Source organism: Anopheles moucheti, chromosome 2 (assembly GCF_943734755.1).
Source record: "Anopheles moucheti chromosome 2, idAnoMoucSN_F20_07, whole genome shotgun sequence".
Classification (NCBI taxonomy): domain Eukaryota; kingdom Metazoa; phylum Arthropoda; class Insecta; order Diptera; family Culicidae; genus Anopheles; species Anopheles moucheti.
In genome coordinates, this window is record NC_069140.1 from 10,948,458 (window position 1) to 10,969,500 (window position 21,043).

Consider the following 21,043-nt stretch of genomic DNA (forward strand, 5'->3'; position numbering starts at 1 on the left):
GCCTCTTCGTTTCACTTACTCCTGAACATCACCCCTTCCCTGCGTTCCTCATGCGAAAGATCATCCATCGCGCACACACACCCACCCACATTGCTCTGTTCCCTTTCCGATGTTTGTTTCCCTGCTGAGATTATAACTTTAGAATCACCGCTACTAGCAGTACTGTCAGAAGATAACGAAGGATGTAAAATAGTACGTACATACTCTCAGTATAAGCGCGTAGTTCAGGTAGCGCTTGAGTAAATTGTTTCGAAGGAGAAGATTATATCATTTTCAATGCGATCATAATTCCCCGATACATCAACCACCTTTTAGAATTACTTATTTGTAGCGAAGTACCACTACTATATATTATCCTTTTCAAATGGAAGAGGGATAAAACTGGTAATACATGTCGTATAGGCGGTGCGCGCATGGTAAAGGGGTGGGCGGTCGAACATGATTGAACCATCACTGTGGTGGACCGGTTAGGAAGGTTCAGCAAGTAACCGAGCATGTGTGTATGTTTATTAAACCCATCGCGATGCCATATAGACCGCCTTAATAACATCACATCACCGTGGACTAACGCGCATTTAGATACAAGAGTGTTCGTTTAACCTTCCGTGTCCTCAACGACTGCATATTACTACAGCAAAATGAAAGGAAACGTTTCACATAAACAAGGGCAAATTTTAGCAAATGTGCCGGAGAAAACGTGTGTGAAAACCAAGGGGGGAGAAAGTGAGAAAGGCTAAACCTATCGGATGTAATGCATGTACGGAAAATCGATAACACGCGAAACATTTCATTTAACAAAAAAGAAAATCCCATTCATAAAGTTTGAAATAAAACAAGTATAAATAGTATAAATATGTAAAATACGCATCATAACAGAAGCGAATGATAGAGAGGGAAAACGGCAGTAGTAATGTTCAAAGCGTAGCTGGATGTGTATGTGTGTGTGTGTGTGTGTACGTGTCCGTTGGACTTTTTGGGATTAATCGTCGCTTTAGTTTCGGTTCGGTTCATTTACAATACGCTTTCTAGGCTACTTAAGCTCCATGATAATTGTCCACTCACCAAACATGAACTCTTTAGCGGTACATGGTATGCGTTAGTTGCAAGTCTCTTCGTTACACAGCAGTATCACACCCAGCAGTTATAATTAGCAAGCGAATCAGATCAGTTTTGTTATTGATTGCTGTATTTCTTTTTCAAAATCCTTTTTCATTAATCTTTTTCACGATTAGAAGTTGAAATTGAAATTATACACGTAGATATAGTTCGTCTTACATTTACATTTATCTCACCAACAAATACTGTCAAGGAGAGACACTCTAGCCCCGGCGGAGAACTCTCACCCTACTAATTACAAGACGCTTACATATTAGACTTCATAATATTGTTGTGCATTGTGAGGCAAACATTCATATTAGCAGTTAGATGATTAATTTTTTTTATTTGTACAACATTGACCGTGTGCCCATCGACTGGTTTTACAGTGTTTTTTTTTACATTATGGTTCGTTTCGTTCTCACATATACAAAGGCGTGTAAGAAGGGACACACATACACACAAAAAAACAAAACTGCTTGCAGCAAGGTAGACGAAAGCAGCATGACATTCCAAACATTCGTAAAATGCATTTGCATTTTAAGAATAAACTTAAATGCAAAGTTATACAAAGGGAATAGTTTTTCCTCGTTTAGATGTAATATCAATTTGCGATCATTAGTTGGAGCGTGTGTGAGGAAGCTTAGGCTTAGGATACTACTGCTTAGACGTTGTGGAAGTTTTTGCACGGGATGGACTCATCGCGTTCTATCCACAAGTACTCGAATATGTTACTATTAGTTATTGTTTACGCAAGTTTTAACACGCTTCTCCATAGCTTAGTTGTGCTCATACTTTATTGTGGTACGTGTCGATTGTACAAAAGAGGCAGTATTTTTTTTTTTTTTTGGTTGGTTCCAAGCGTATCATCTATTTTTAGCCATTGTTTTGTAAAACCAGAGTCGCAGAGTCAAGTGTTGGGAGCCGGCTTTGATACAAGTCATCTTCATCTAATATTTGCATCCTTTATAATAGCCTGAACTGTAACATTTGCATTTCGATATCGCGCTGCTATCAAATTACACCTTTATCATTATAGCATTAATTCATTTGCAACCATATCGCCACCCCCCCGCATACGAAACGTAGGAGAGAAAGAGAACAAAAATCTATGCGGTATACAGACTAGCACTTAAGGCGTCGTAATTTAGTGAATGAATTTGGCAAGCGCGCGAGTTCCATTCGTTTTATTTTATTTTAGTATTATAGTTTTTAATCCACATTTGGTTGCGTGCGTACCGTTCTCATCATAATGTTTAAGCATTTTGATTTCTCACACACTTACTGTATCTGCTCCCATACATCATCTACTATTTATTAGTACTTGGTTTTAGTATTACCCGTATAATACGCTTTAGTGTGTTTCTTTAGTGTAGACCGCCCCGGGCGTTAAGCGTGCGTGCGTGTGCGTGTGCCTGTGCCGGGCCGGTTGCCATTTGTTCGAAATGTGCGTTTTAGGGCGGGGGCGTTTTTAAAAGCTTCCCATCGCACCGAACATAATGGAGGCGCCCAGTGTGCAGTGTGCATGGACCAGGCCAGGCGCATAACCCCGGTAGGGTGGACACGAAAAGGCCGAATGTACTTATGATTCTGATTGAATACGTTTTAGTTTCTACTGTATTTTAATTTGCATTTGTAAAGCACGAATGACAAAACTAATAAATATAATTATTTTTAAAAACATACCTACCCCCACCTACCTAACCCGAGACTTGCTCTCTCACTCTCTCTATCTCTCTCTCTAATGCTTCCGTTTCTCATCGTTGTGTGTTACATTTTGTTGCTGTTATGGGTTTTTGTTTTACCTTTTTGCCCTTGTCCATTTGTGATTTCGTGATTGTTGTACTTTTTATTCTGTGTTGTGGTGGCTTTTGTGTTTTTTTAAATGCATTATTTTGTTGGAAAGTACCATAAACAAGGAGCAGTAATTGCTCTTGGAAGAATTGTTCTGCGTCCGGTGTGCTATTGATTGATTGTTCTACCGTTTTTCTCCTCATCGATTATCTTATCTCGTTACGTTCTCTTCTCACTCGACAGGTTGTGGGTAGCTAATGCGTTAGAATTTTTAATACTTTTTTGTAACCTATCAATTTTAGATATTTTCGATAATTTTGCCAGTGTGTAGCAATAGTTAATCGTTCGTTTACCGTAGCTTGAACCATTAAATGAGTTGTTAATTTTGGATGGGAGCAACGAGCACCATATCCACGTTGCATAAGAATGGTCGGCAACAGCACTCAACTAAATGGGGAACCCTTCGAATCCTAATGAACCGGCCTCACAGCAAGGTCTTTGACAGGTTCGAAATGCGTTCCACCTTTTTGGCACCGTGTGTGTGTGTGTGCATGATTTGGACACGCTGCAGTTCGCATGGGGCCTCCGTGCTCTCATTACTGACATTTAAACCATTCATAAGTGATTGTGGCCATGCCACCGCACTACTCGTCTGTCATGTGGGGAGCTATTTTTAAACCCACATCATTCACCCCTAGGCCCTCATATCGGTGCGTTTGGCCGCGGTTCGTCATGATTCACACCGGCAGGGAACGGCCAGCGAGTGGTGTCGAAGACGCGCACTGACTTGGAGTGGAGTTCATAATTCATCTATTTATTGTATTTATAGATGGTACGGGCCAGATATTGAAACTGACTTCGGTCTCAGTCGTCGATGTGTGGTGGTTGACCGAATCCGGTAAACGAAGCCCCACCACCGTAAGGGAATATGACCCCGGGTGTGTCCTTGTCTGGTCAAAGCTGGGTGCGTTTTGCATAATTGAAACCATTCCTTCATACGCAAGATCCTGAGGGGTGATCCTGGTGCGTCGCTTTGGGCATACCCCGGGGAGGGCGGAAATGGTACGTCTATTTCTGTGTCCGGTTCAGACTAACAATAGGAGCGCAAACAAAAAATTGCTAATGGACAACGGGGTTTCCGTGACTTTGGTCGCGGTGTCGGAAATAGATAATCAATAGGAGGAACACAGATGGACAAGTTGAACTAATTGACACTGAGGAAATAATGCAGTGCCAAGGTATCGTCGTCGAGTAACGTTATCCGAACTAGGTGCTGGTGCTAATCGACTAACAACGTTGTACTAGTGGATGCTTTTAATGTTTGGTAACTGAACTTTAACAACATGTTAATTTTATTGTTTTCAGATTTTGTTTTCATCTTTGTTTATTTTCATAAAATTTTTAATTTATTTCTGTTACTGTTATCCTTTTAGATTGTATCCCGAAAGCCACTGTTGAGATCAGCGTCTTCATCACCTCTACCACCTATTGTCACGTGGTAGCTAACGAATGCAACACACCTGTTGCAGTTCTGGGTTCCCTTTCCGGGTTGCAACCGGCACATACACACACTACTACCTGTAAGGGTTAACCAAACCCCCCTTTTTTCTCTGCCTTTTGATTGCATAGCGATGAGCGATTGGAAGCATTGGAAACGAGCAATAACGTATGCGATCATCCACCTTGGGGCGTACACATCGTAAAGAATACGGTTAAGATTGGAAAGGAGATCAGGATTTTACCGCATCATTTGATTCATAAGATACATCATGAAGACTGTTTTAGTTAAGCATCGGTTTACGGTTAGCTGCCAATCAATATTTTAATTATGATTTTAAAGTTTCCTAGCGTAGCCGCAGGAAATATCGTTTAGTTAGACGCTATTTTCAAGATGAGATATTATCCTAAGAGCAAAATCGCCGATCAATGGTTCCAGCTGGGTGTTATGTATTAGATTTATTTTAGGAAGATCAGTGGAAAAAAGTCACTAAACACATTCACTTCATTCATGACTGCGCGCTGTGGGGTTGCGCAGGGTACAATAAGAAGCGTGCGGCATGTTTCTACTCACTTTACTGACATTACAGCTCAGTATCTTATCACTTGCTTGTGCCGTTTCAAATTCTGCTGAGAGTACACACACCACATGCGCTGCCAGTTAGCTCTAGTTACATTGGAAGTAAAACATTCGCATGATTTTCTTTCCGGCCTGCCTGCTTGAGGTGGGGTGGCATGATGGTGGATGGGACAGGAATAACCCGATCCATCAATCAAGAACGATCGTACGTCGGTTGAGTTTTGTTGTGTTTTTTTCCTCTCCTCCCCCTGCACTAAGTTTTGCCAACAAGGGAGAGGATGTACTACGAATGCAAGCTATTTTTGGCCGCAGCGCTCAATGTGTCAGTCACGTTTCGTTTACGAAGTGCCATGCATTTTAGCAGACCGGTTCTGGGCCTAATTCCTTCACGGTTCGTAATGTTGCTTACCATGGAAGCGTTTTTAACCCCGCGCGTAAGATGAATTATTGAACACCGATCGTCTAGGTCAGTGGTCGACAGAACCTGCCGATGATGAGTGGCGAGATTGGTTGAATACTTTTTATTCGAGAAATTTTTGATTGCCTGATCTTTTTAATTTTGTACAAGCCAACATCATTTTTAATGCAGAAATTAATGTACTTATATTATCTTATTTTTGTTTATCGTTATAAACTGTTTTTTTATGGCTGATCAAAAAGTAGCTTAACGAGCATCATTCAACGCACGTTTTCTGTTCGTTCTTAAGAATATTTTCATGTTGTTTCGTTTTCATATTTGTACATGTTCATTATGCTTTTTTTCGTTCACATTTCGTACGTTTGTATGTTAAAGCCTCCCACGAGAATAAAATTTGTAGTATTGAGAGCGAAAAATATAGGTAGTGGATCTTCCAATAGGTGAACCCATGGGGGAGTATACTTTTCAGATCAGTTCGTACGAATAAGAGGAATGTTTGCAATGTGCATAACAAGCACGCGAAGCAGTGTTCTGTCACACAGCAAGCAAAAGGAAAGCCAAAAACTAAACTTGAAATGATCATCGGTTTTGTTTTTGAACAAGTGCCACCGTTCATCGTTAATTTAGGAGACTTAGACGCATTAATCGTTTTGCAGTAGCTATAAATAATTTGTTTGTTTTGTATAGCGCTTGAGGGACATAATTGGGAAAAAAGCAACTTAGTCAACCTTCGGTTTGTTCAAGCTTTGTCTCCAAAGGGCTGTATATATTACAATTTTATGTGTTTTTTTTCTATATATCTCTTGTGTTTCATCCGACACTAGAGATCCTGTTTCCTATTTCACTATCTTGTGCTCGATATATCCTCTGTCCAAGCTCAGCTTAGCGGGTTTTGCTGTAAACCTTAGCCATCAAAATCCGAAGGGAGAGAAAGGTTAGCTTAGAGATATAAGTTTGATCGTTCGTCCGTTTGCCGAATACTTCTCCACGAGTATGTTTTGTAAATGCAGTAGACTCACATTTTTGTATCGTAGAATGATTTTGTTTTTGTGAAAGTTTGTACGATATTTTTTACATGTTTCATACTTTAGACATGCAGTTTTCCTTCCTTTTTCTTCTCGTTCCCTTGCAATATTCAACCAACATAACAGTTGTAGTTACATTGTTTAGAGTTATATGTTTTCTTGCATATTTTGAACTGAATGTTTGCAATTTTACAGTACGATAAAGTTATGTCATTTTGAGACTGGAGCAAAGCAATATGAACAAAAAATCCACGCATGCCAAAACTCCACTTACTGCTAAATGTTTCAGCGGCGTATTGATAGCTTCAGCAAAGAATAATATCCAATTAGATATTTTTGCAGTAGCGGTTTCATTATTCTATCACAGATATAATATTTTGTGTGTGAGTGCTTTGTGTTAGGCTCGTACCTCTTCCCTTTCTAAAGAAAAGGGAAACAGAAACGGATACTGAAGTAGATTTTTAAATCACTATTTTATTGTGCTGTCAAGATACTGCTAGAGTGTAGCGAGAATGTTTTATTTCTCTTTTTTCTGTCGCCTTAATGTCTTTTCCTTTCCCTATTCCATAACGACAATTCGAACGCGCATTTTTTGCACGAATTTGTCTTGATGAAAAAAAGCTTCATTACATGCATAAACATTGTACCGATCCGCTGGTCAGTTCTGGTAAAGGGGTACATGATTTCAAGTTTCGACACGATTTGCTTTGCTTCTACAATTTTGACAATACACATCCACCATTGGTAGCGATTGACTTTGGTAATTCAAATTTGCAAAAGATGCGTGTAGTAAAATTTATCTTCAAGCGAAAACAAAATGATTGTAAAGTATGTACACTCGCATTAAAAGTCTTTAACATAAACACAAAGTTATATATACACATACATAAATCTTTGCAAGCGGGAATATAAAGAGATGATAAATGCACGCAAACGTATATAAATAAAGCAAAGCAAGACAAAAAAAAACAAACAAACATATCGTATTTGAGCGCCCCGGAACTCAAATGAGAAGCAACAAATCTTCAAAACCCCGAATAAGAAATTCGACGTACGTGTTGAAAGCATACCTAGTGTCACATACGGCTCGAATGTAGCAATCAATATAGTAAGCTAATTAAGGTAACCAACGTTCTTCCATAAACAAAAAAAAACATATATTTATACTAGAGCAAATGCTGCAAAAATCCGAAGGGCGGAACCGTTACTGTAAATGAGTGAAACTGTGGCTAATGTAAAAGGAAGTAAAGCAAAGATACACACAAAAAAGAAGGAAAGGAGAAGACAACAAAAGGTGTAAAAGAATAGCAAAATCATACAAAAGTAAAACAACCCACAAAAATGTAAAAACCAAATGATACGAGCTGCAAATTTATATCTCTAAGTGAACAATTTTGAGAGTGAGAAAAAACGAGCTAACACAACAACAACAAGAAAAAAAAACACATACAGTGAGAGAATGAAAAAAACAAATTGAAAAAACGATAAGAATTGGACAAAAAGGACATGGTCAATCAAGTGTAAAGAGTGAATGATCCACAGCGCAATATCGGCTATATCGAGCCAAGCTTTTCGAATTCGAACGAAATGATGCTCCTCTTATAGATGGAATGGAATGAAAGGATTTTGACATTTCCTTAAAGTCCGGTTTCCGCTTTGGTTTCGCATTGAACTCTCCTGATGGTACAAACACACACACGATACAGGCAAACACAAAAATGGAAGTATAGCGAAGGCGCGTAGTTATGAAGCTTTTTCCCGTTCGAGCTAACAGAAAAGCTTCCTTTCTACCTCAAAACAAAAAAAGCTGAGGTGCTCATGTAAGGGCCATATATGTAATGTGGCATGGCTTCTGCTGGAGCGCCTTTCACCATTGCAAAGCTATGCAAATGCAAAATTTGGCGAGTTTAAAGCACACGTAAAAGCTCTTATTGGAGGTGGGATAGAAGGTTGATCTTTTTCCAAGATGAACCATTGAACCCACAAGGCTAGTGACGGAAGGAAATAGGGGTGGCTTGGTGTAGTTTCATGGTTTGCTGAACGCTGAACACAACGTGGACCAATTTCAAAACGAGATCATTGCAAGTATAGCTATATTCCAGCAGCGAACAAAAACAAAAGACAGAAAGCTTCCATCGAGCACTGTGGCAGTGGCGAGAGGAAGGTCGAGCAGATGTATTCTTTGTAAAATAGGCGAGAAGATGAAGTGGCAAATTGTGGCCAGGGAAGTGCGGATTGAGTGGCAACAGGCTTACTCAACACGCGCCGGCACACAAATACGCACCATAAGCAACACACTAAATTATCCCATCGAATATTGAATCTTAGGTTTTGTGAGCCATTTTTAAATGAACGAGCTGTGTTGTATGTTAGCTGTGTATGTGAACGGAACGAGTTCTAGTAGCAGATGTTTGAGCTTGTAAACCTTACTGAGCGATCAACGGGGAAGATGTGACTCTGTTACTGCAATTTTCCTCATCTCCTGTTCGCAGTGCATTGGTGCGCGAACGGCAGAGGGTGTGGTAGAAATAAGTAAGCAGTAAACTGTGCAGGATGTGTTTAAACTGTGACCGACGTTGCAAAAGTTGTGTGAACCTATCTATCGCACAAGCAAATGATTACCCTTATGTGCTTGTGGCGCTTTGTGACGAGACGACAACATTGCAACCAGCATGCAAAGACCAATAATTGTTGGCTTTTTATATTCACTTCGCTTTGAACATCCCCCTTTGTGACGGCGTAACGTATTGGGCGCGCAGGTGTGTTAAGATCGCCTAGTGCGTCCCAGTTGAAGATCGCGCGTGCAGTTTGTTTGGACCCAGTGTCGCCCATTTGAAGGAACGGCAGGAAAGATTGCGATCCTTTACTTGGGCAAACGAAAGGATCACGAATTCGTGCGCGTCTTCATTCTAACTGTGTTTTCTTCCCATGTCGTTGTTGATAGATTTTCCTGTTTACTCGATACTTGAGCACAACGCTCGCACGGATAGCAAAGATTTAAGCATATTAATAAACAAAAGACAAACAAGACGCTTTCAAAACATATATATGACTATATATATATATACACCCAATACATACAATACACATTAGTATTTATATTTTTAGGATTTATACTTAAATCTGTGAATTTTATGCAACTACTCTAAATTAAATGCATCACACGGTGTTTCCAAGGGGCTCTCGTTGTCACCGGCAAGGACCAGATCAGTGATGCGAGAGAAGAAAAACAAAACTCCGGAAGATATGTGAGTACGGTAAAAGGAACCCGTGGGTGGATGTGAAGCAAAATGTATTCATGAAAGCAATCAATTGACGAGAAGATACACAGTGGACGTGTTGTTCGCGTATCATGAAGCTAGATTAAACTTTTAGGTACTTAAACATTGTGACATATATGGACAATTTAGCGACGGTGTCGGAATGGGTTTACATCTCTCGGTATTTGTCCCGCCCGCTGTGTCAGGAAAAGGACAGGATAATACAAAAAAAAGCAATATCATAACGCATTGGTACGTGTTTTGGTGAGTAATACACCACACAGGGGTTGTGCACCGTGTGGTGGTGATGTGTGTCGTAAGCGATATTTGGGACGAATAGGGATGCACTCCATTTTCGAAATTTGGCTATGCAAGTGAGGCTAAGGTGAAACAAGAGCGATCTCCCCAAACAACGTACTCCACTTAACCAAACTACGGTGTCAAGTGACGCGAGTTCAATGTGTGCGTGTGCGTGCTGTTAACAGTATACCACTTTTAAACTTACGGCCAAATATAAAACTATCAACACACGAATATCACCTAATTATCGCGATTGACACACAAAACAAAAACATACACGCATGTACGTACAACACACATCCACCAAAAGGCAAAGAATAAGAGCAAAAACCCGGTCTGAATGAGGGAATGGGGGCACACCACCATACACTGCCGGTGAAGAGAACAAAATGGACGAAACGGATCGAAGGCACTGATCCAAAGCAGCAAAACAAAACTAGCAAAAGCAAGAGCATCCACTCAACAGACAATACTACTAACATTTGTTTTCTAATTTCGGGCTTTGTGATTTATTGCGTTTTGATGCGCAAAGTTAAGGTAGAGAGACCCAGCAGAGAAAGCAAATTAGAAATATGAAAGTAAAATTTGTAAAACATCAGGACCTGATGATGAGTCGAGAAGTCGACAAAAATGGGCAGTAGAAAAGGAAAGGAAAGAATGGGAAAGAAAAAGAGTGCACTGCAGCGAAAAAGAGAGAGAGAAAGAGTAGGGGAAGAGAAAGGGTAATGAAACGGAAAACTCATGTATATTTCCATTATTGCTATTGCTGTTGCTGATAGTAGTGTATATTTAAATACGATATGATTACACAATTGTGCGTGTGGCGAGAAGGAAAACAAAAGACACAAACACAAACGATCTCTTCCATAGAAAAGAGGGACACGAGCGACACGAGCAAATGATGTATAGAGAGATCAAAACTAAAAAAACAAAAAACAATGGTAAACAAACTAAAAAAACAAAACAATGCTAAACTGAGCAAACGAAGACGAAAGTAAAAAAGTAAAACCAAGAGAAAACGGAAAAGCAATAACGTTAGTTATTATTAAAATATGATAATTATTATTATGATACTTATGATTACTATTACCATTATTGTCGATCATGTGATTTTACTGTTCTAACCCACAAGTAGCTACCACTGTTTTCCGTCATGTGTCGTCTATTTGCGATCATTCCAGTTAGGCGGAATGTGTGGCAGTGTAGCAAACGTGGAACGAAGGAAGCAAATGCAACTAAGTAGAAAAAAAAACACACACACACACAAAGAGGAGAAAAAGATGCAAAACACTGACAAAATTGTGCTCTCAAGTTTACCTTTTTTCCCATAAAACTCATACAGCAAACAAAAAAGAAAAAGAAACACCCACACACATGCAAACGCATTGCGTCAAGTGCCGTGAAGCAGTGATGATTGAGCAAAATAAGGATGAAAAGAAAAAACGACAAAACAAAAACAAGAAAATGAAGTGAAAAAAAACGGTAATAAAGCAAAATAAAACCATTAAAAAACAAAATGCTATACATATTGGATTAAACAGAGAAGAGAAGGTAAACGAAATGAAACAAAAAGAAAAAAAAAACCACACAACACAACAACAACAAGAACAACTATCAGCCACCACCTATATGAACGTAAATATCTTTTTTGCTGAACGACCGAATCTCAGTGTCTCTGTTTCGAACGTGCTGCAGCTGGAGGAACGTGTGACAAAAGAACACAGGTAAAAAGTAATTACAAAAACAGAAAACACAACACAACACACACACACACACACACACATACTCATAATAGACAAAAATTTGTACGCTAGGCAGTGCTTTTATAGTGATTGTACGTTGATTGTAATGGTAGAATAGTAGCGGCATTAAGTAGAAGACTGTACACGTTTGGCACACGTTTGTAAATATATATATTAAAAACAAAAACAAAAAAAAAAACAAACAAACCAGAGTTTGTGGGAGATGATAAGTGAACAGATAACAAACAAACAAAAAAAAACCCCAATAGCGTATTGTCATCCCATTTAGACGTAGACACAGCAAAACACACGGACGTATGAAGGATAGAAAGATGGAGGGTCATCTTTCTACTTTCGGCACTGGTGCGTAGAGTAAATGCGGCTGCCTTTGTATCTCGATGTACTTAGAGACTTGGGGACATCCATTGTACTGTTGTGGGTTCGCGGTTCGTTGTCGTGGTTTGGGAGAGATCTATTCGTGCACAGAATGTTGTCCACTTGGTTGGTTTTTTGCAACAAAGCTTTCTCCAATCAGCTTTAACTTGAAACAAACGATTTCATTACTTATACAAAGTTCGGAAAGAGTGCTTAAGTATTCCTTCATGATAGTATTTCTCGGGGCGGAATTCCACCGTCCGTAGGGTACTTAAGACAATGTACTTAAGTTTTTTGTTTTCATGCAAAGAAAATGTTGAGTACTACGCTACGCATAGTAGCTTAGTAGTAGCATCCAATACCCCTGCAATAATGGACAACAGTGAACGAACTCGATTCTGCTCCAGACATTCACACCAAACAACACCGAACCGATCCTCATCCTCATACAACACCATACTAAATACGACTAATGGCCACGGGTGTCATTGTTTGACTTTAACCTCAAAGTAACACAAAGCACGTGTATCTTTACAAGAGTTGCTAAAAGGTTTTAACAAGCTCACATTAGACTCACTCTAGTTTAAAAAAAACACACGATTCGTTAGAAGTTGTTTGATGTGTTGTAATATCATAATTGCGTTGTGTGATATGCGTTGGCAGAGCGTCCTTTGAGGTGCGGGAAGTAGTGCTAGTAACTTTCTGTCATGATCATAGCTGTATTGCTCAACAAATCTTGCAATAATTGTACTTCTCAACACCAGTGGATTACGTAGTAGCGAGAGACGAAGCGTATTAAATAGTTAGCTTTCAGTAGGAGAGTTTTAGTTTTTTTTTCATTCTAGATACTTGTATACTTATTTCACCTAAACAGTAAACTGTCATTAGTTTCGTACCAGCCTGGTAGATTAGTTTCATCTGTCACACACATTCGAGACGGATATCTGTGCGATGTCCGATGTAGTGGAGAGGAGATAGCGTAATGGAGGAACGGCACTTGTGAATAGTGCCCGGTTTTTTCTACGCTCAACCTTTTGTATGAGAATGCTCATCTCAAGCTCACAACAACAAAACATCCACGCACCAACGCCATTTCGCCATTGGGCAAGACTCAATCTGACAGCTCTGATCCTGAGACACAGATCCTCTGACAACCGATCCTCAAAAAATCCCACCATTACCCTTAACCACCAGCCTCCCTCCCCAGCTGGTGGTGGCCACGATCAGCACGATCGGGTTCGTAAGATAGCAATAAGCCGTATGCTCGTTTAATCGCGTTACGTATAGTAGCATTGTGTTCGTGGTGATAGACGCAATACGCACCCACTCACGTACACCCGTAGTGAATCGCAGCAGTCGATTGCAATGTAGGAATAAAAAAAAAACAAACAAAATCAATGGAATCAAATGCAAATCAAGCAGTAATTATATGCAATAAATACTTTGAATCTGTAGCAAACCGTGTACTAGCGTTGCTGAGTATCACTGTACTGCGTTTCGTTTGATCGTTGTGAAGGGTTTACATGTTAACCGACTCTCTCATACCGGTTAGTAGTTTGCATTGAATGGATCTATATAGGACGCACTGAATAACTGTAGCCACTCGTACCGCAAATGTTATTAATGTCCTGTGTTTTTTTTTTACTTCGAGTTTAATTTTAGTTCTTACTTCTTGATCGTACAGTTTTTTTCACGTTTCCTCCAACCCTCTGTACTCAGTATACATAGTATTTTACACAACCCGTGTAAGTGTGTAACGCGAATGGCGCAAGCTAATAGCACCGTATTACCGTATGTTTAATCCTCCTCATATTGCTTAGCTAGTGGTACTGTTTTACTTTCCACCTGTTATGTTGTAACCATTGTAACCACAACTAAACATGAACAAAAATATCATTAGAATCATATAGTCGATACCACCTAGATGAAAAGCATATCAATTTGGCAATAGCGTGCTCGTTTGGGGTTGCTCTTTTTTCTACTCATTGCGCTACTAACCCTCTCAATCCCCATCACAAGGCAACAGTAGTAGAAAGCCACCCGAAAGGACTGTCCAACATCAGGGACAATTGCGTTATTTTCTATTATGCGTTTATGCTCAATGTTTCATTTGTTGATCGTCTCGAATATTCATTGCAGTGCATGATTATATAATACACAATTATTAGAATGTACGTTCGCATCTCAATCGCTTTACTAGATTGTGGCAAGTGGTAGAAGTCGATGCAAGCAAACAGTATTGTACACATGCATTGTTGCGCATATTAAACTCTGCTGTAAACGAGAGCAAACAGAAACCCAAGCTCGATATGTAGCGATTAAATAATAATAGTAATAATAATAATAAAAAAATCAATTGAAAGAACAATAACTGCAAAATGTAAGAACTTTATAATCGATTTAAACAACAACAACAACAAAAAAAAAGAAAACATACACATCTACACAAGAATCTTCAAAACCCTGCAGCAACGACTAAACAGGGTAGTAAACGAGCGTATATAAGCGTCTATGCATGAACTTGAACGTTATGAACTTAATACCTATTGAAAACAAATCGACAAAACAAAACAAAAGACAAACACAAAATAAAAATAATTAAAACAACAACAACCACAAAAAAAAACAAGTATAATGTAGTAGTAGCAATACCAGGTGTGATTGTATTACTTGATAGTAGATTTATATTGTATTCAACAATAAATACATCTAATGTAATCTGATCTTATTTGTACGGTAGAGAAAACCACCACACCCATTACACGTACACATACATCTATATATATATATATAAATATACAAGACACATTCTTAGATATATGCAAACAAAGAATATCTACTTTTTATAGTAAGCGAATGCAACTGTTCTGTAACACGTAGTCTCGTAGTAGCGGGTAGTATACTTTAGTCTGTAGTAGTGTAGGAAATGGTAATGAATGTAGTAGCTGTACCATGGCATATATGTTGGTGAAAGCAATCGAATACCAAGCTTCGTGGCGCATACTTTCCTAAACCATGTAGCACAAACTGCAACAGATCAACTACAGCTAAAATGGAAAAAGAAAACCAACAGTGACTAACAAAAACAAAAAAAAAGATATCCACACTCACACAAGGGGCTATCAAAATATCTCTCAACCCTATAACGTACAATAATCCCTTTTATAAAGTTTGAAACCCACAATCCATTCGGTTTAAGAGAGCTTTAAGCTTTTCTAGTAAACATTTGCTAAAAAAAGAGAGGGAGAGAGTAGAGAGAAAATATAATACTAAAAATCATACCAATATGCAGTTCTTAGAACGAGTGGTACATCATGGCAATACTCATCGTTGTAAGACTCTGTAGCTGATCGTAAGGTGTATAGAGTGCCAGTGCTCTAGCTTTGCTATTCTTACTTCTGTTTTTTTGCGACTTGCATCCATTGTTTTTTTTAAACCACTGCAAAATGTGGAGAAATATTGGAGAAGATTGGACACTTCAGTTTGGACGTTCTCGGTACATTTTTGTTAGGAAGTTGTTCAGTACATTCTACTTCATTTTACTTCCATTTCCGTGCAACACACCTTAGTGCGCTAGTATTTCGTCACTGTAAATATATGATTATATGCTGCATTGTTTTTAAGCTAGTTCCCTTCCTAAGTTGTAAAAGTAGCTGCCAATGAATCCAATGTGCAGACAGACGCATTGCAGTCATCGCGACATACAGATAGTCAGGAATATGGTTCGAGGGTGTCTCGAAGTAAAGCTTGTAGATGTTCGGTTGTAATTTGGTTTTGTGAACTTTTGATGCAAGCTAATAACACACTCCTTTGGTTTCTCTCATTAGACACACCTGCATACTTCTTAGTAGACTCATTGCATACTAGTGTACTATCTATACGTATCTGTCAATTGGTTTGGAAACGTAGTACGGTTTAGTTTTGCGCCTCCCTGTCTCCGTAGCATTGTTCGTTGATGCTCTCTATCTATCACGTAAATGTTTTTGTGTAGTAGTAGTACTATATTTGTAAGCAAAGCAAAAAAAAAAACACTACCTACGTCGCCACATTCGTGCGAGTGGTTTAGAAAGCAGTAAACATTTAAATAAAGTATTACTAGCATATAAGCGTGTTGTTCTGATTGAGTTGTGAATGATTACTTTTCTCCCCATAAGTAGTGCATTGTTGTAGACGAAACGGACATTCGTTTTTAATCACTTTGTTTGTTGAGAACTTCTAAAATGAAACCTGTTGTGTTTGGCTGTTCAATGTAAGTAATACTGTACAGAAGATCACTCGATTCGAACTCAACCGTAGAATTGTGATAATGACACACTATTTCACAGTGGAAGAGGTGAAGAGTTTAGCAGAACTCGTTCTGGAATGTTTTAGTACCACACCATTTTTAGTACACGTAGAATTGGCTTCACGTACAGGTTTGCGTCTTATTGGGCATCATCTTTTCTGCTGCTCAAATCTCTGCGTAATTATATGCTGCTTGAAGGTTAATCTAGTTAGCCGTTCCAAATGGCTGCTTGCTTGCTCCAAAATGGCTGTTACACTGTACAGAAGCCGAAGCTAGTATTTGTTGTTGTTGTGTTTTTTTTGGTAAGTAACTAACAATTTAGTTGTTGCGTATATGACCTCCGAATAAATATATACAGTACAGTATATGAATTCAAGTATATCTTTGTTTAACGTTTATGTTTTTTAGTTTTACTTTCAGAATCCTAACTCTCTCTATAAAACCAGACAACGTTTTCGCATTATTTCTTTTCTGTTGATTTCGTTTCGAGTTATGCTATCTAACACTAACAGAAGCAAACTAATTTGTTTCCTTTTTTTTCTATACCACTCCTGTACCACTCTCCGCGGGTAGTATCGCACACGGTACAAGATTTGGTGTTCATTTGGAACATGACCGATCCACTGGTAGTCAACCCGGAAATAGAGTTACCACAGTTGGACATCAGCAACAACTACACCACCGACTGCACGATCGAGTACTCGACCGGTAACTTCACGTGTCTGGCGGTGGTATTCAATCTCCGAAGGCGCTTGGGCTACCATCTGTTCCACACCTACATCCCATCTGCCCTTATCGTGGTCATGTCGTGGATATCGTTCTGGATCAAACCGGAAGCCATCCCGGCACGGGTTACACTGGGCGTTACCTCGCTACTGACGTTAGGTAAGGTGCCGTTCGTCCGCGCCAAGCAGCACCATTCTCACTAAACGATATATTTTCCAGCCACACAAAACACCCAATCGCAACAATCGCTCCCACCGGTATCGTACGTGAAGGCGATCGACGTCTGGATGTCGTCCTGTTCCGTGTTTGTGTTTCTCTCACTGATGGAGTTTGCGGTCGTCAACAACTATATGGGCCCGGTAGCGACGAAAGCAATGAAGGGCTACTCGGACGAGGATCTGTCCGAGGCGATCGACTTTAACAAGAACGGTTACAACAAGGACCACCGTTCGTCGGAGGTGCCCCGGTACGATACCTTCTGTCACGGGCGGGAAACGGCCCTCTGTATCGATAAGTTTTCCCGCTTCTTTTTTCCATTCTCGTTCTTCATACTGAACGTTACCTATTGGACTACGTTCCTGTAAAATGGGATTGAAGGGCCCTCCTCGCCCCTTCCGTTTGACGCATTTGGAAGCATCGTTGGAGGATGGAAATCGTATCGCGAAAAGATATGAAGCAAACACGATAGTAGCCGTAGCATATGAACGTAGTTGTAAGATACTGGCCATCGGATTGGTCGATTGGTTTTAGCATAAGAAATGGTATATAACATAGTGAATAAAACAGTTCTCCTCCATTAATCCGATAGAAACATGCGCTGGTACCCCTTGTCGTTTGTAATTTTAGAAAGAAATAGTTGAGTGGAAAAATCACTAGACACTTACGGCATAATTCTTCTTTATATCGGCTATTGTAAATCCACGCAGATCCGAGTAGTGATTGCGCGTCGCGGCGAACCGTTGTTGCATAACCTAAAACAGAAACGAAGAACATTATACAAAATGTAACACGGTGGTATTACGATGGGCTTCTTACCTTGCGATTATTGGCTTCAAGGAAGCGACGTACTACCGGCGAAGTGAAAGTACGGAACGACATGTTGCTGTCAGTTGAAATGGGAGAAAGGAAATTAACATAAATAATGTTAGTTAAAAGTATTTAAAACAGATAATTGATAATGAGTGAAAGATGTACTCTTCAGGATGCACACTGAGTTACTCTTATTTCTTGCATTCATACGACGCGGATTAAGGAACTTGGAAGCGGTAGCATATCAGCATTGTATTTTGCATTGTGATATGTAAATGACTAGAAAAGCATTTATCACATTAGCAAGAGGTCCTTTCTTCGCTAGAATGTCACTGTGTTTGAAATTCTACGCTCGAAAGGATCTCGAAAGGATGTAATTGCCATCCTGTCAGGTGACAGTCTGCTAACACAAGAAGGAAATTTACAATGGTCTACGTATGTACTGCTTGCTATTGTTAGTGAACCATTATTCCCTTTATTTAGCTTACACGACAGCCACAGAAAAATGAGGACGCATTGGCAGGCATTTCCATCATTAAGGTTCCGATAGCTTTAAGGGTTGAGTTAGGACTCAGGCGTTGGACTAATCAGGAATCGTAAATGTACGTAAATCGTAGAAAATGTTATCCAAGTAGTGACGTTATGGTTCTCCTTAGCGCATACAAACGTTTATATATAGAGTAGCTTAATAGGCCCGTTTACAGGGCTACGCAACAGAACTCTGAGGTGTACGCAAAGGAGCTTTCTTTCCGAGACTTTGCTGGTGTTGTTAAATCATGTTTGAAGTACACCTCCCTAACACCGACAATGCCGTAGCAAGATTATAAACCCTCCTTTAAAAATTCCGCCCTAGGCCTCCAAGGGTATTAATCCTCCACTGATTTGGAAGGACTCTTTGAAGATTAAAGCACCCATTTCGGAAGAATTCTTCAAAAGAATATGTGTAAAATAAGAAAAAGGATTTATTGATGTGTGGACTATTAAACAAGGATTAGAGTTATAACATTGTCGGCTCACTTCATACTGTAACCATCAACTTTATCTAGATTCTAAAGGCACGTCAAGCGAGAAGCTGCGGCCAAGATGATGTCAGCTAACAATGGTACTCAGTCGAAACATTGTGTATTTTGTGTGGGAGCTTAGCTCATGATCTAACGCCTAAGGGAGACTTTAGATAAAGTTTGTAAAGTATTGCACTACATTACAAATTATGCTTGTGAAATCTCTGCTTTCGTCAACTTTTTATTCTATCCTCCAGACGAAACATGGTAATCCTGATTGAAACATAATATTTGTTAAATTGGTAAATCCGTCCCCGGGGCAGCGTCCCGGCGTGCGTGACTAACCGGCTACGAGTAAATAAAGTCAAATAAAAAAAGTAGTGACACATGCCTGATATGTCTGAATGTCTCATCTAATTACGTGGCATAACTCAAGCAACCATAGCAAAGTGGTTCCCCTAGCAGCACCCTGGCAACAACTATCAACGCACTTTACGACCAACTGTTTCGACCTTCTCTTTGAAACACATACTATAATCCAGCAACAAGTGATCAAGTGACGCACCCAACAATCGTCTTCAAATCATTGCGTAACCTCAAGAAAATAAAACACACATACACACATAATGAACACTGAGTCAGCCGTTGCATTAGATAACGTTTTATCCTTCCGAAACGATCTAAACACTTTCCCTTTCGTGCACTAAGCGCTGTTTGCACGTGTAAACCGTCTCCAGCAGCACTTGAGAGATGCACTTTCGCTGTCTGTTTCACCGTGTCGTTGCACCGGCCAACCACTTACCAATTTGTGCAGGGAATAGAGTTAGATGGTCCAAAAAGGGAAGCAAATAAAATGCAGATAATGGTTCAACACGGACGGGGTTCGCAAAATCGCAACCACACTGGCGCGCGATACGGTATCGAATGCTGCAGAATACGGCGCTGCACATGGCACACATGGCGGAGAGACAAGAGCACCGTGGTGGGTGGTGGTGGGTTTGCTGTTTGCAGATTAGAAATTGCGAAAAATAAAAAGCAAAATTTGCGCTTAGCTCACGTAGGCCGCTGCTTTGCAGCTGGCGGTGTGTGGTCCCGGAACACACAAAGCTGCGACCTTACGCGAGCACATACACTCAAAAATGCACCCATTCTTTCCACCCCGGTGTTAGATGAAGATGGCAGGGAGAGGGGTGGAAATTAGGGGTGGATAGACACATTATTGGTTGGTGTTTGCAATGTGTGACATATCGCATTAATCACCTGGCTGGGCTTTGTACGATGGGATTTACGTGTAGCACAACTGGAGTTTGCAACTGTTTGTTTCAACCACTGGCCAGTCGGGTGGCGAGTCCGAGCGAAGATCCTTTCGAAAAAATCGCACGGTTTCCAGCGATTACTACGATAGCGCTTTTACAGCCTTTTCCACAGACGCTCTGGCGCCGGTTGCTGTGTGATTTGAATTTCAAAATTGCACCCTTGCACAAGGAAAGCAAACCGTTAGGAGAACCGTGTACACACGTGCGGGTTGGCAAAGTTTACTGCTGGTCTGCGGCACCGGTATACGATGAACTGTTTGGGACGCTATTTGAACGACAACTGACGCGCGTTGGCAAACCGAATGGACGCTGAACTAGGAGGCAAGAACCTCCGAATCCACCCCATCCCTTCGTGCCTGCCGCTGTCTGTCGCACCGCCCGGTGCACGAATTTTGACCTTTTCCCGTCCTTTTCCGGGTGGGTTTGCAGGTTTTACCATCGTGGTGGGAGGTTCACTGTGCGCGGAACTGTACCGCGTTGATGCCGGCAACGATATACATAACGAGCAAACAGCTGATGATGCGTCCATGGAAGAAGGATCTTCGGCACCGCCGCTTCCGTTCAAGGACGCCTGAAGGTCGACTGGTGAAACTGGGCCAC

At 40.2% G+C, this 21,043-nt stretch overlaps 3 protein-coding genes across 4 annotated transcripts in view; 2 read left to right on the plus strand and 1 right to left on the minus strand.

The window, feature by feature from the left end:
- Window positions 1-5,035, plus strand: part of LOC128309537 (RNA-binding protein Musashi homolog Rbp6) — a 76,667-nt gene extending 71,632 nt beyond the window's left edge. Inside the window, exon 7 of one of the 2 annotated variants that reach the window (XM_053045955.1) lies at window positions 4,323-5,035. In XM_053045955.1, coding sequence (XP_052901915.1) covers window positions 4,323-4,347 — 25 coding nt within the window. In that variant the 3' untranslated portion in view covers window positions 4,348-5,035. The remainder of the gene's footprint in view (window positions 1-4,322) is intronic. The other variant, XM_053045954.1, reaches the window with a different exon arrangement.
- The window catches only part of LOC128309540 (uncharacterized), a 50,036-nt gene extending 29,992 nt beyond the window's left edge, over window positions 1-20,044 (minus strand). The window contains exons 1-3 of the mRNA XM_053045957.1: window positions 19,930-20,044; window positions 18,133-18,199; window positions 17,982-18,068 (exon numbers count right to left, since the gene is read on the minus strand). Of these exons, the coding sequence (XP_052901917.1) occupies window positions 17,982-18,068; window positions 18,133-18,195 (150 nt within the window). The 5' untranslated portion in view covers window positions 18,196-18,199; window positions 19,930-20,044. The remainder of the gene's footprint in view (window positions 1-17,981; window positions 18,069-18,132; window positions 18,200-19,929) is intronic.
- Window positions 16,813-17,896, plus strand: LOC128309539 (glycine receptor subunit alpha-2-like). The gene is made up of 2 exons (XM_053045956.1): window positions 16,813-17,256; window positions 17,317-17,896. The coding sequence occupies exons 1-2, from the start codon at window positions 16,983-16,985 to the stop codon at window positions 17,679-17,681; spliced, it is 639 nt and encodes a 212-aa protein (XP_052901916.1). The 5' UTR covers window positions 16,813-16,982; the 3' UTR covers window positions 17,682-17,896.
- Window positions 20,045-21,043: the final 999 nt, after the last annotated feature.